Below are 15,382 nucleotides of genomic sequence, written 5' to 3' on the forward strand. Positions count from 1 at the left end.
CGCTCCGCGACGGTCTGGAGGCTCCTGAGGAGTAGGAAGGGACTCAGCAGAACGATCTACTTCTCACATTTATCGAAATTAATAAACATTACCAAACTGGCAGGAGAGTTCATCCTCTTCTTCACCCGAAGCTCAGCAAAGGTCAGTCAGCTACTCTTACAATGTTGCAGACGGGATATTTCGCGTCGCGGGGCTTAGTAGGATATACTCAGACGGGGACCCTGGTTGTCCCGACTGTAATAAAACCTTTTGCTCTATGGCTCACATGCTCTAGCGATGTCCCGCGTTACCTAACGACCTACTCTCCGGCGAAGTCGAATGGGAGGAGGCCATCAGAAGCACGGTACTCCGAATGCAAGTCCAGGCTATCCAGAGGGCCCAGGAAAGGGCGGAGCGTCACGGCGTTCTGTCCTCTACGTTCGCGCGGCCAGCGGTTACAAAGGCCTCCCGTTAGGGGGTCCTGACAGTAGCTCCTCAGGATCAAATAAAGTTTGTTTTCTGTCTGTCTCACAGAGAAATCCGTCAGGAAAATGGTAAAGTACAACTTTAGCATTCGGCGTCGGATTCGCCATCCGATTGTTTACCAATCGGATGGCGAATCGGATTGTAATTTGAAAGTACGAGAAAACCTAATTCTGCTACGAGGAAACTCAAACACAAACCCCTTTTCCAGCATTTATACCAGACCTACAGCCGCGCGTTCTTTTGTACTTAATGCCTTTTAATTGTGCACACTGGACGCTAATTGTTTTTTTTTGTACGTTTCAAGCAGCACAAGAGTTGCACAAATACACCTTTCCCATTACATACCTGCAGAGGCAAAAATATTTCTTAGTATTATCTTTTTAAATCGTCGCTTTAAAAAAGAAATGAACTTTATAAACACGTTATTTGGACCTATTGTCTAAATACGTCATACGTAAAGTGCGAAAGAAGTTTGGAAGCGCGTTCGCATGTTCACGAAACCAGCCAGCTATTTTTCGTATGAGAACTTTGGGAAAGCAGAAAGAAAGAAAACAAGAACCATCAGTGAATTGTTTGCGTTTTCTAATATCCCATCTGGCGGAAAACTTCTACACTAAAAATGGACACAATGATAAAAAAACGGAACGCAAGGCGCCGCTAGCTACGAATCTGCCAACTTGCGCTCGTGGTATCGGTAATTTTTATGTGGCATCGTCCAGAGTGCACGGCGATCGCTTCGATGCGCTGGCGCAGGAAAAAAAACGAGGGGCTCTATCCTGGATATTTTGCCATTTTCTTCGAGGCGTGACGTAGGCACGACGTTTACAAAATGGCGCTAGTGGCGCCAATTTCCTTCCGTAAGGTGACGCAAATTTGACGTTTTGCCTAATAAACTGAAATGAAGGCACTTAACCTAACGTTCCTGATAAAGTAAAACAGTTTTCCTCCTCAGTAAAAATAAAGCAGCTGGCTGAAAGCGTACGATAATCTCATCAAAACGCTTCTCGCTTCGTCGTCTTCACTTCTCCGTCGGAGTGAAGGTCCGTCTCCGGCCGATTCGTCAGACAGACAATCCGTTTGGATTTGCGTAGGACGTTTGCGATAACTTTGGCATAACCGTACCTCTCGCTACGCACTCCTAGGCATAAATGAGTTAAATGACTTAAGCCACAGCCAATTATTTCTTACGTCCATTTTCTTACGAAGTTTGTGCTTCAATGCATAAAGCGACGTTTTGTTAAGAACCTAACTGGAACACCGATCCATTTCTCCGCAAAGTTCGGGAATTAGGTTCGGGTTTAGGTAGCAAACTTGGGCCGACATCAACGGATAGAGGCACGTTCGGCAGACCGGGGGAATCGTCTTGTTCAACAGTCATGCAGTCGGTAACCTCATTCAGCTCTTCCACGTACGCGACTGCCATACCTCTTGTAAGATGCCGGCGTTCAGGACTAAAGTTTGTTAGTAGGACGTCCGTCTGTCCGCGAGTGATGTCAACTACACCTCTTGCAACTGATACGCCATGACTAAACAGCAGACCAGGAATTTGTTCGGCGATCATGCTGGAGCACCTTGGCGAGTCGCATGTTACAGGCACAAGAGCGCTTGAGTGCGGAGGGATGGTCACATCGTCTTCGAAGATACGTAAATGCTCACGTCGCTGATCGACACAGGGTACGGCCAAATCTGCATTCATCCAAAACGTGACCGACCTGTCCGGAATGTTTATAATAGCGCCGTATTCGTGCAGAAAATCCATTCCCAGTATCACGTCTCTGCAGCACTCCAGCAATATAACGAAAGTTGCAACAAACGTCGAGTTACCAATATCAATTCTGGCTGTGCTTTTGCCTGTAGGGATCATCAATTGACCTCCCGCCGTTCTTATGTGGGGACCAGTCCATGACGTCTTGACTTTATTAAGGTTATCGGAGAGTTTCTGGCTAATTATTGAGAAATCGGCCCCAGTATCTACTAACGCGGTTACTGGGTGTCCGTCTATGAAAACAGCGAGGTCGGCACTTACGACTTCCCTTGGGGTCGGCAGAGGCATATTGTCCGATTGCACAGATAGTGTTGGGGGTGTTGAAGCATTTTGACGGTCAGCAACCTCCCCCCCAAAGGTCGCTTCTGTTAGTTTCCCCGACGAGGGCTTGGGGACCTGCCGCCCCTGACTACATCGGCGTAACTGCGACCTTGCGGCGAAGAGCTCGGTGCAGGTGACGGAGAGCGGGTTCGACGAGTGAACGGATGTCCTTGTGGAGCAACATCGTCACCGTAGCGCCTGTTTTCGAAGCGAACTCGAGGAAAGGTGGGTGGAAAGCTCTGGTATCCGGGGTCACGCTACGGGCAAAAGCGGTAAACGTGGCCGGCTTCTCCACAATGAAAGCACAAAGGACGGCGGTCGACGGTGCGCCACATTTCCGTCCTGCGAACAAATGGTCGACTTGTGGGCGTCCTCTGCGGCCAAGCTGTAGTTGTCTGCGGAGGGAAGTAGGCCGATGTTTCCACAGGTACACTAGGTTGCGTGGTCAGTGGCTGCGCGTTGTACGGCGGGGATGCCGGCTCGTTGAAAGCACGAGCCATTGGTTGTGAGTTGTAGGCTGCTGCTGGAGGAGGACGATGAACAGCCGATGCGTAGTTCAGAGACCGTTGGTCTGGTAGGGATTCGGGCAACGAGAATGCCTGCCTGATTTCTTGTCGCACAACCTCTGCTACAGAAGCCCCGACTGACTCCTGCGGGGTCACAAGGAGGTTGCGAATCTCTTCACGAACAACCTCCCGGATGAGCTCACGAAGCTCATTGCCGGCAGCCAGAGCAGAAACGTTGCTCGAGGCATTGCCTGGGCGATCGAAGGGTCGGCAACGTTGTTGCAGTGCTCGTTCGATGCACGTAGCTTCCGAGATGAATTCCGCAACGGTTGTCGGTGGGTTGCGAAGAAGACCGGCGAAAAGTTGTTCCTTGACGCCTCGCATCAGATGGCGGATTTTCTTTGCTTCCGGCATCTCTGGGTCAGCGCGGCGGAACAGGCGTGTCATGTCCTCCGCAAACATGGCGACGCTCTCATTCGGTTTCTGGATGCGCGACTCGATTAGTTGGTGGGCAGAATCGCGACGATCGTTGTTTGCGAAGGTGGTGGAAAGCTGCTGTCGAAACTCATTCCAGGAAGTCAGTGTGGCTTCCCGGTTCTCGTACCACGTACGAGCGCTGTCCGCCAGAGCGAAGTAGACGCGTGAGAGTTTTTCTTCTGCAGTCCACCGATTCGCCTTGGCGACTCGCTCGTATTGCGCGAGCCAATCTTCGACGTCCTCGTAAACATCACCATGGAATGTCTCGGGAGTCTGAGGATGCTGCAGAGTCACCTGAGAAGGTCCTGCTGTTGCCAGATCGTTAGGTAGAGGTCTGGTTGGTGGGGAGTTGTCCAAGAAGATTACCTCCGGGCTGAGGCCCCGCAGTCGGCGACTGTAGCGGTGGACAGGAGTGTCCACTGGAGGAACTGGTTGCGGGTTAGAACTGGGCGTTGCACTCCGCACAGGAGTTCCGGGCATCAGAGAGTACCCAGCACTTCCACCAGTGTCGCAAGATGCGAAAAACGGCACACAGAACGACGGTGGTGCGACAGCAAACACAGGCTCTATATTGAAGGCCCAGCAATAATTGTCCGCGCCAACTTTAACTTCTTCGGCGAGAGAGATGCTTGCGCTCGTGTCCAGCCCTTCATTGTCTTCTTTAGTCGTGACAATATCTCGAAACTGGTGTCATCCCGAGAATCCGTTCCAAGTGGATGCTCCTTGCGATCTCCACGGATAAATTTATAAATTTCAATATGGGCCAACAGGCAATTGGTTAAAAACTTAATTAGTGAATTTCTGTTAATTATTTGATTATGCATTTCAATTTCTTGTGCCAGTAGTGTCCGCCTCTTCGAGTAGACCAGCTCATGAACTAGAATTGGGCCATGTGCCACCGGCAATCCTAAATAAATTTGAAAATGGTCGCTGAAACACCTTGTATATATATATATATATATATATATATATATATATATATATATATATATATTCGTAAGAAGAAGACGCGCCTCCGTCCAGCAGTTTCTCCAACCCCTGACTCGCTCTACTCGTGCTGCTGGTCGCTGGTGTCTTTCGAGACGGTGCCTCCCCGTTCGTCCTCGTCGCGTTTTTGGACTGAAGGAACGCGCCGCCAATCAACCACTTCGAATTATATATATATATATATATATATATATATATATTGCCGCCTAGCTTTGTGGAAGGCTGGTCCACCAGCCGGAACATTAACAAACTCATCATCATCATCATCAGCCTATATTTATGTCCACTGCAGGACGAAGGCCTCTCCCTGCGATCTCCAATTACCCCTGTCTTGCGCTAGGGCATTCCAACTTGCGCCTGCGAATTTCCTAACCTCATCATCCCACCTGACTTTCTGCCGTCCTCGACTGCGCTTCACTTCTCTTGGTATCCATTCTGTAACCCTAATGGTCCACCGGTTATCCATCCTACGCATTACATGGCCTGCCCAGCTCCATTTCTTCCACTTAATGTCAACTAGAATATCGTCTACCCCCGTTTGTTCTCTGATCCACACCGCTCTCTTCCTGTCTCTTAACGTTACTCCTAAGATTTTTCGTTCCATTGCTCTTTGTGCGGTCCTTAACTTGTTCTCGAGCTTCTTTGTTAACCTCCAAGTTTCTGCCCCGTATGTTAGCACCGGTAGAATGCAATGATTGTACACTTTTCTTTTCAACGACAGTGGTAAGCTCCCAGTCAGGATTTGGCAATGCCTGCCGTATGCACTCCAACCCAATTTTATTCTTCTGTAAATTTCTTTCTCATGATCAGGGTCCCCTGTGAGTAATTGACCTAGATAAACATATTCCTTTACAGACTCTAGAGGCTGACTGGCGATCCTAAATTCTTGTTCCCTTGCCAGGCTATTGAACATTATCTTTGTCTTCTGCATATTCATCTTCAACCCAATTCTTGCACTTTCTCGATGAAGGTCCTCAATCATTTGTTGTAATTCCTCTCCATTGTTGCTCAATAGGACAATGTCATCTGCAAACCGAAGGTTGCTGAGATATTCGCCATCGATCCTCACTCCTAATCCTTCCCAGTCTAAGAGCTTGAATACTTCTTCTAAGCATGCAGTGAATAGCATTGGAGAGATTGTGTCTCCTTGCCTGACCCCTTTCTTGATAGGTATCTTTCTACTTTTCTTGTGGAGAACCAAGGTAGCTGTGGAATTCTTGTAGATATTTGCCAAGATATTAACAAACTATACTATGCTAATATAACGTACGTCGTACTCTCTTTTTTTCGTTATTCTAGCAAAAACGTGTCCTCTTATCTCGCTCTCCACATCACCTTCATGGCCCCTATCACATAATAACCAGAAGTGTAATAAAAGCTTTGAACTGCTGGCAGTGTGTAATAAACCACAGTTGTTCATCCTATGCCGCCAGGGCTTAAAGTCTCCCTTCAATCACAGGCCCTCATATATATATATATATATATATATATATATATATATATATATGAGGGTCTGTGATTGTGCGCGTGCTATACTGGTCGCCGGCCTATGAAGCCTCGCCCCCTCCATTGAAGGGAGACTTTAAGCCCTGGCTGCGTAGGATGAACAACTGTGATTTATTACACACTGCCAGCACTTCAAAGCTTTTATTACACTTCTGGTTATTATGTGATAGGGGCCATGAAGGTGATGTCGAGCGCGAGATAAGAGGACACGTTTTTGCTAGAAAAGTACCCGTAAAATCATAGGCAGTAAACTTTTTCATATGCCGCTGTTCTGCTAAAGTTCATATAGGTATGATGAGGTAACTAGTCGAGGTCCGTGTTGAAAATTCAGCGAGGATTTGCGTAAGAAATGTCTGCAGAAGGTCAACTTTAGTAAGAATAAAAAATTATAACCCCCACAATTTGCAATGCAGGGCATACTTACCAGAGCTCCGGTAGAGCAGCTTTGCTACAATGCAGTCTTCGCCAGCAAAGAGCACAAGGTAAGTCAATGGTTTGCCAGCTGTGGATTTAGAAAAACAATTTGTTGATATAATATTGATAATAATAACGATCATCAGGCTATTCTAAATCAACTCCATGACGAAGGCCTAGCCTTGCGAACAATATTTACCCCTGTCTTACGCTAGCTGATTCCAAATTACGCCTGCAAATTTCCCAATTTAATCACCTTACCTAGTGTTCTGCCGTCCTCGAGAGCGCTTCCCTTCCCTTGGCAGCCATTCTTTAACGCAAATTGTACACCGATTATCTACGCTACGCATCCATGTCCTGCCAAGCTCTATTTTTTCTCTCTCTTAAAGTCAACTAAAATACCGGCTCCCTTCTGCTGTCTCTTAATGTTAGGGCAACACTTCTTGTTCCGTCGCTGTTTGCGTGTTCCAGAACTCCTTCCCGAGTTTCTTTGTTAACTTCCAAGGTTCTGCACCATATGTTAGGACCAGTAGAATTCAATGATTGTACAGTTATATTTTTTTTTCAATGATAGTGGTAAGCTCCCAGTCAGAAATTGGTAATGCCTGTCGTATGCACTCAAACCCATATTTATTCTTTTGCAAAGTTCCTTCTATTGATCAGCGTCCCCTGTGAGTAATTCACCTAGATAAACGTACTCCTGTGCAGGCTATACATTCTGACAGGCGATCTTGAATTATTGTTCCCTTGCCAAGGTATTGAACGTTAACTTTGTTTTCTGCATATTAATCTTCAACCTCGTCCTTAAACTTTTTCGGTCAAGGTTCTGAATCATTTGTTGTAATTCGTCCCCAGTGTTGCTGAACAAGACAATGTAATCTGCAAACTCAAGGTTGCTGAGGTATTAGCCGTTGATCCTCACTCCTAAGACTTTCCAGCCTATGAGCTTGAATACTTCTTCTAAGCATGCACCGAATAGCATTGGAGAGATTGCGTCGCCTTGTCTGACCCCTTTCTTGACAAGTAGCCTTCCACTTTTCCTGTGGAGAACCAACGTAGCCTATGAAATATTTGCAGATATTTTCCAAGATATTCACGTGTGCTCCTTGATTTTGCAATGCCTGTATGACTACTGGTATCCCTACTGAATCAAATGCCTTTTCATAATCTATGAAAGTCATGTGCAGAGGTTGATTGTACTCCCCAGATTTCTCGATTACCTGATTGATGACACGGAAGGGATCCATTGTAGAATATTCCTTCCTGAAGCCAGCCTGTTTACTTGGTTGATTGAAGTTAAGGGTTGCTCTGATTCTACTGCAAATTTTCTTGGTTAATATTCTATGCAATGCGAAAAGCAAACTGATGGGCCTATAATTCCTAAATTCTTAATTGTCTCCTGCTTTACGGATTATCATTTTGATATATATTTGCGTAGAATATAGAGAAATCATATTTACGTACTTCTAGAAGGTGATTCGAAGTAATTCCGCTTCGTTTCACCGGTACCCCAGGGCGCAACTTTGTAGGTCTTGTGGAAAGTTTTCCTGGAATAATAACACGTAGCGTAACCTTAAAGGGGGCTTTCATCAGGCTTAGACATTGCGAACAAACGAGTGCAGTGCTTAGAGTAGAGCACTGCATGGGCCGCTTTTTCAGCCCGGGCCCGGCCCGGGCCCGTTTTTACGTTGGGCTGCCCGCCCGAGCCCGATCAAAACTTTTATGGCGAGACCCGGGCCCGGCCCGGGCCCGGCAATAATCTACGTTACCCGCCTGGCCCGGCCCGCCACCCCTATACCTTAGGCCCGAGCCCGGCCCGAGCCCGACTCGAAACCGGCCCGAACCCGGCCCGAGACCGAGAAATAATGTTTTTCAGAGTTGAGACGCCCGAGAATAACTCGCTGCACGTTACATGCACACCACCAGAAAGCCCGAGCCCGGCCCGGCCTCGCGTCAAAAAACCCGAGCTCGGCCCGGCCTCGCGTCAAAAAACCCGAGCCCGGCCCGGGCTCGGGTCAAAAAGCACACGCCGTGCCCGAGCCCGGCCCGAGCCCTGTGAAAAAACTGTTCTACCATGGGCAGGGCCGGGCCCGGGCTTTCGGGTAAGCCCGAGCCCGTGCAGTGCTCTAGCTTAGATCACGGGCTAACAATCTTCTCCGCAAAACGTTAAAACGATGTATGATGCGAAAACAGCTGAAATTTCACACAATATCCAGTGAGCAATTCATCTCGAAGGAACTCCGCTTCCAGCCACGGTCTAGGTCACACACAGATTTGCTTTACGCAAGACGCACTGCCTGCAACATCACCGATCATGATACGTGGTTCGGTAAAATGTCCAATGTGGAGCGCTCAGTTGTATGACTGGAACTGCACCGCGCTATCCGATTATAATGAAAGAGAGGACAAAGCAGCGGCCTCCGCGTGAGTCGTTAGCGGTGAGCTGCAGTGTTGACATTTTCGCGATTTGTGGCATCATTTAGCGAATGTTTGGTCTGTGAGGGACATAATTTTCCATTGAGTAAACATCGAATTTTTTTACCGATCTGACACAAGTGGCGACAATTTAGCGACTTGGTATCTTAAAGCGCTGCTTCAAGAAAGACATCCTAGAACACGGGTTAGTATTCAAAAACTACAAGAATGTTGCAGGAATTGCCATTACTGCGTGTGAGCTCTCACTGTAACGAAGTAATGGAGGTGTACAATGACGCAGAGGCCATACGATGCGGTTATTTGTGCCAAGGGGAAGATGCTTAGCATTAGGCTCACAAAACATACTTGCTTTTAAAATGTGAGGACATTGCTTTGCCTACCCCTGCCTACGTTTGTCTGGCAGCATGTCTATCTCGCCTTAATACGACGACTCGGTAGCCACCGTGAAATAAGAAAACACAATTTAGACGGAAACAGTTCAGTCCCCTATTGGGAACCGAACACGGGCTCGTAAGCGTGTTGAGCAAGTATCATACCGAACACCCATAGTCCATAATCAGCAACGCCGCCGTAATTTTGGCGGCTTGGCGGAACGTTGTCGCCCATCATCAGGCGGAGTCGATTGTACTTTTGCTCGCCGGAAAAATACAGTATTCAAAATATCTATTTGCAAATTGGCACTATCTTCCCGGGAAGACGAGTCGAGGTCGCGCCAATAGCTCGTCCATCACGATCTGACGGGCGTAGTTACTCCAGTCAGCAGTGGCGTGATCGGGCAGAGGAAACAAGTCGCCGGCTATCTCATTCAACAGCCACACGTCTACGCTTTTGCTCACGCAGAACTTGGCGCCTGGAGAGGTGGATGTTCAGACGGCCGAGGCGGTCCGTGTTGGTGAAGTAACTTCCTTCGCCTCTCCGCCTGTGCCGTGCAGTGCAGCGGTGGCGTGTAACTGGGACAAATTCTTTCGGAACCTGTTGGGCCGGAAGGCAACCCGGCGTCTATTATGGGTATTCCTGTACAATGTGACCACTTCGCCTTCGCAGGTTGGTAGGTCGGCGTTGAAAGCCCGGTCATTTCAAGTGCCCTAGTACTCCGATGACGCCGCCGGACTTGGCCTGGCGAAGGGGTGTGGTGGACGCACATCGCTTGAAGCTGGAGAGAGCCAAATCCATTGCACGAACTCTTTCTCCACAGCCGAGTCACACGAATCTGTGCTCTGAAAACATAACTTGCCCACCCCACTGTCTCCGCAGACGGTGGTTTTCACCTAACTCGTAACACAGCCAGCGCACTGACGGTTTAGAAAGGCGAAAACGACGTTGAAACTCTACGTCGGTCATGTAGATGAACGGGTCTGGACGGTCATATTAACGCTTGCTGCCGCTGAATGCGACGACATAGGCTGCTGCTGCCGCCCCCATGTTCTCGAGTTCAACCAACACCACCTAGAACTAGAGAAGGCCTGTACAGGGCTCCGTGACGTCATCGCAGTGAGATCTGCCTAAAAGCTGGCTTCACCTGATACTTCCAAGGTTTTTCATTCCAACATGCAGTTTTCCCCACATTTTTTTTACTAGCGACTTTGATGATATAGAAAATAATTGTACTGCCGGATATTTTCAGGATGCTTAAAAAACGTAGGCTTAAAATATTTCACCAGGCTCTTCACAGCCGAGCACATGAAATTTATAACAATGCACAGCGATAAATTTTCTTTGACACATATTTATTCATGACACATAATAATGCATGCATGCAGAAGAATCCTTCAGAAAAATTATTATGCTAAAAGAGTTTTCAGCTTCCATTTCGAAGCCTTGCTTTCAGTCAGTTTGTTATTCTCAACTTTACACAGATTGTTGAGCAGTGTGTTAGCAGCAGCACTGAGAACATAGTTTAGCACTATTTCAGGTGAGTGCCCATCATCGCAGAAGTCCCAGTCTTCGTTACAGCCAATTAGGGAAGTTGTGAGGCTGACAAGCACTTCTTTTTGTTTTGCACAAGCAAAAAATTTCGATGCATACTTCGCACTTCTTAGCTTATCAAGGGCAATTTGCATCGTGAGCACAGCATGCACAACTACCGCTCGTGGAAATTTAAGTCCACCTCGTGTTGTATTTGCAATCAATACATCATCTTCCAGTTCTATACTCCGATTTTAAATAATCAAGTTTTCTTGGCATGAAGAACAGACAAGTTTTTTCACTGCAGCGTGTGTACAATATGCCGCTACATATGTGATAGCTGGTAGCATTGCCTCCTTTTGCCTCACATTATCATCGGTCACTGCAAGATCAAATTGTTTGACGACGACTTGTACATCCGTGGTGGGAAGACAAGGTGCAGTGGCATCCAAGCTGGGAAGATTACGTAGTTTCTGGAGTCTTAGCTTCTGCTCAGATTCATAAATCTGACGTATTGAAACATGATATTGGGCACCAGACAGCTGTCTGTATCGGTCGAAGCGGTCTTCCAAGCTGTCAGTTTGAAACTTCCCTAATAAAACATACCTGAACCCAGGGTCTTCAATGCAACATGCTGACACCTCAATAAGAGCATGTGAGGTATGACGCAGTGCTGTGTGTGTTTCACGAGTTAACTGGCCAGCATCACGTTTCAAGCTCTGCCAGTAGTGCAACCAATCTACAATCTTGTTTAGATAGTCAATCTGGCGGAATTTGAGTGCACTTATCGGTTCTTGAAAAGGGTCTCTCAGGTACTGGCCCTTCAATGGTGTCTTGACATTGACTATGTTCCACCATGTCAGAACAATGTTAATAAATTCTAATGTACCATTTCCATGATCAAGTGCCACTTTGGTGCTCCTTAGTGCTGCAACAGTGGAACTGTTGAATATCCTGAGTGCCAGCTTGACATTCTGTCGCTCCAGATTGGATGGATTCAGAGCTTTAAAAGAGAAAGTTGGAGCAAGCCGCAAAAGCTCATTTTGTTTCTCCCTCATGCAACTTGCACAGCGTATTAAAGGAGGCTGTCAGCACAGGTGGGTTTGCCGTGAGGGAACCGAAACCAGGAAAGAAGATGCATCTTCCACAATTACGTTGGTTCAGCTAGTTATTTCGGATGCACTTAAGGATATGCACGGTATCCAGGATGAAAAACAAGGGCCTTGATGAGTCCAAGGGGTGCCTGTAAACAATGCTCAACTTGGGAGGATAGGCAAAAAATGACATTGCCTTTCGGTTGATCGAGTTGTTATCAGATACCACTGCAACTACTCGTATGCCAATGTCTTCTAGTTGCCTGATCAGCAGATCAAGAAATTTATGCAGTTGCTTTGCTTCTATCTTTGCCACTGGAAGTATGTGCACAACATTCTTGTTCGATGATAACATGCTTTGCATCTTAAAAACGTATGCTGTTTTTGCTGCATTCTCACTGTTTGTCGCTGCACCTGTCACATATCCACCCTTGTATTGAAAGGATGCCTGCAGGTGGATCTCGTCCATCATAAGCGTGACAAAGCGCTCATGGTCTTTTAGTGTTGACGCCAGCCTCCTTGCATATGAGAGGAAAGCATCATCTTGTTGCTCCCTGGATGGGCTAGCATTGTAAGAAGCACAAATGCCCCTTATTGTTAGGGGATCTGGAAGCTTCAGTTTTGCTGTACTTCTGATGAATCTGTATGCATGTGGCGATATAGTGTACACAAGGCTACAGAACACGAGAAAGTCGGCCGGGTAAATTGATGCTTTGGTGAGGAGAACATGAAGCTGCTGTGTCACAAATTTGACAACTTGCACTTGCCACTCATGTGGAAGAGCTGATGATGATAGTTGCTCCAGGAGTGCCACAATACACTTCAGCATAATCTCTAACTGAAGTTCATTCTTTGAAGAATCCTTCATGACATCTTCCACGTCGCACAAAACTTTCTGAAGCACTCTGAAGTCAGAGATCGTCGAGGGAAGCACAGATGAACCTAGGTTTTCCAATCTCATTTCATCGGCATACACCGCCAAAGAAAGGTCCGAGGACACTGTTACCGCACAATGCACAACTGGCGCTTCTTGGTTGTGGAAGTTGAGAAAAAGTACTTGTGTTTGAGTGACGACCTTGCTCCAGATGTCAGTAAGGGAGAGACCACCTATTGCTTTCAATAGGTCTCCGAAACTGGCGATGGCATTCTTTTCTTCTGCTTCGTGATACAGCACTGATAATTTTATAGTTTCCTGTAATGCCTCTGCATCAAGACGAGTGCGCTTTTCTTCGGGGCTCTCACGTGCTTTAGTTGCTTGTCGAGACAAGTAGGCAGGGCAATTGGGAAAGATGCTTGGGATTGCAGAAGGCTTCAATCGCCTTAGTTTGAGGGTTACTTCAATTACTTTTCCAGTCATGTTGTCGGTATAGCTCGCCGAGTCCACGAAGTCATTTTCATGGAAGTGGTGCTCACGGATCTGCAACGAAAGCACCAGGACAAGGTATAAGATGAAAGTGACGTTTTACAGAATTATAAGATCCTATACTCGCGGACAACTTTCTGTGGCAATGAAGGGAAAGCTACGGAGGCAAAGCGCGCACAAGTGAGAGCGCTTCTGTAAAGAATCCCGCGTTTTAATCCACGTTGGCTTAGACTGAGAAAGAGGAAACAAACTGCTTATTAGCCACAGTTAAATAAGGCAGAACACACCACAGAGTGTAAAAGTTCACTTATTTAGCGGCTTTTATCTTCCGCGTCTGGGCAAACGCGAAACAGACGCAGTGGAAGCTGCGTCGATTCAGCGTCTGTTCCGAGCAACCAAAACCACTGTCAAACGCTGCCGCATCCACGTGGCCGTAGCTTTCCCTTCATTGCCACAGAAAGTTGTCCGCGAGTATAGCAAGCCGCTTGTACAGACTCTGCTTTATATCTCTGCTTTATATCTCTGCTTCAGTACGGCAACCACGACACAGCCATGAAGAACGCTGAGCGAATCTCGATTTGGGATGTTATGCCGCGAGCCATCGTTAATTCTGCACTTGGATACATGTCGGACGCTTCACATGTATCGTAACTACGCCCGGTACAGCGTCTGTTCGATGTAGTCAATTTTACTGTCGAACACATGGCGCAAAATAAATTTATGATTAGACAGACGCGCAACTGAGGCCTATGCATTGCATTATACACTTAAAAGCACGAACACATAACAAAATTACACTGAAACAGTATCTGTTTGGTTTTCATTCCTTGAAGTGTATAGCGCGTCGTAAGATATACAAGTATCACGCAATACAATCAACTAAACATTGCTCTCACGAGAAGCATGACCGCGAAAAGCAAAAGGGAACACGTCCTTACCACTGTGTACTTCGTAGGTACGAAGTTTTCCCGTAGCACAGCCTTCGTCCACGCTGCATATTGTGCGGGGTCCGACGGAAACCGGTACATGCGCGCTCGCGGTCCGTTCGCATAGTTTGACCGACAGTTTGGTGCGCAGCAGCACCCAGGAATTTTCGACGGCACGGCAGCAAAGTTCTGTGCTGTACCGCTGAGCTACTGAGTGCAAAGAAAGACACCGACGACAAAAAGCACCGTCGCAGCGAAATGGTGTCAATATTGCCAGATGCTGAAGCCGACGCCGCTAGCATGAACACCCCTTGCATTAGGGCCTGCATTATCTTGTAATTCTGATCTCGGTACTGCACCACATAATTGGGCGATGATGCGAATAGACGTGTATATAACTTTTCTTATGTTTTTCTTTTTAAAAAGCCTCATGGATACCACATTCAATAAACAGTTTTCCTTTCCCAACGCGCGTGCTGGCCCCATCCGATAGCCAAGCCAAGTCGCGCCGGTCTTGGCAGCTGCGTGTGCTGCGCCGGCGCTGTGACAGAAATCCCGCCGATCCGCCCGCATATCTAACTTCGGTGACGTAGCGCCGTGGAGAGGAGGACTTGCGCTGGCCTTTTCTAACTCGGGGGATGAGGGGGGGGGGGGGTCGCGATGTATGAGTTTGGCACGAGTTCGCCTGTGCATCAAAACCATAGGTCAAGCCCCGCGTGAGGAATATAACGCTTTTGCGCGCACCCACCGTGGTTGGGCTACGCAGAGTTATTTTACTGCAACAGCGATGCGGTGCTCAGCTGAGAGGCATCAACAATCCTGACCGACGAAATACGTAAAACACGCACAACGAACTATCATCGGTTCATATCATACTGAGCACCGCTAGCAAAGACAAAGTGCTGACTGTCGCTGGTTTATAAATATATATTCTCGGGCTGTGATGGACCCTCAACACGGTTTCATTGCCTGCTATATGGCGACGTAGCGCACGGCAAATAATTATCGACACCGGGATTTGTTGCTGGGCTAGTTGGTTCATCTTATTCCGTAGTGTTTAGACGCAACCAAGGACGGAAAAAAGTCAGGACAGGAAAGAGCGTCACTTGCAACTAATTTATTGAAAGCAGACAAGAGTCAAATTTATAGGAGAAGATGGTCTTGTGCGCACGCACATTTGCGCACGTAACTCAAAGTTTGCATCGTTACCCAATCAT

General features: G+C 47.3%; 1 protein-coding gene across 1 annotated transcript in view; it reads right to left on the reverse strand.

The window, feature by feature from the left end:
* Positions 1-15,382, reverse strand: part of LOC125942979 (uncharacterized) — a 68,026-nt gene that overhangs the window by 19,679 nt on the left and 32,965 nt on the right. Inside the window, exons 3-4 of the mRNA XM_049661268.1 lie at positions 7,906-7,988; positions 6,452-6,529 (exon numbers count right to left, since the gene is read on the reverse strand). Of these exons, the coding sequence (XP_049517225.1) occupies positions 6,452-6,529; positions 7,906-7,988 (161 nt within the window). The remainder of the gene's footprint in view (positions 1-6,451; positions 6,530-7,905; positions 7,989-15,382) is intronic.

The sequence above is a fragment of the Dermacentor silvarum genome, chromosome 2 (genome assembly GCF_013339745.2).
Source record: "Dermacentor silvarum isolate Dsil-2018 chromosome 2, BIME_Dsil_1.4, whole genome shotgun sequence".
NCBI classification, from domain to species: Eukaryota; Metazoa; Arthropoda; class Arachnida; order Ixodida; family Ixodidae; genus Dermacentor; species Dermacentor silvarum.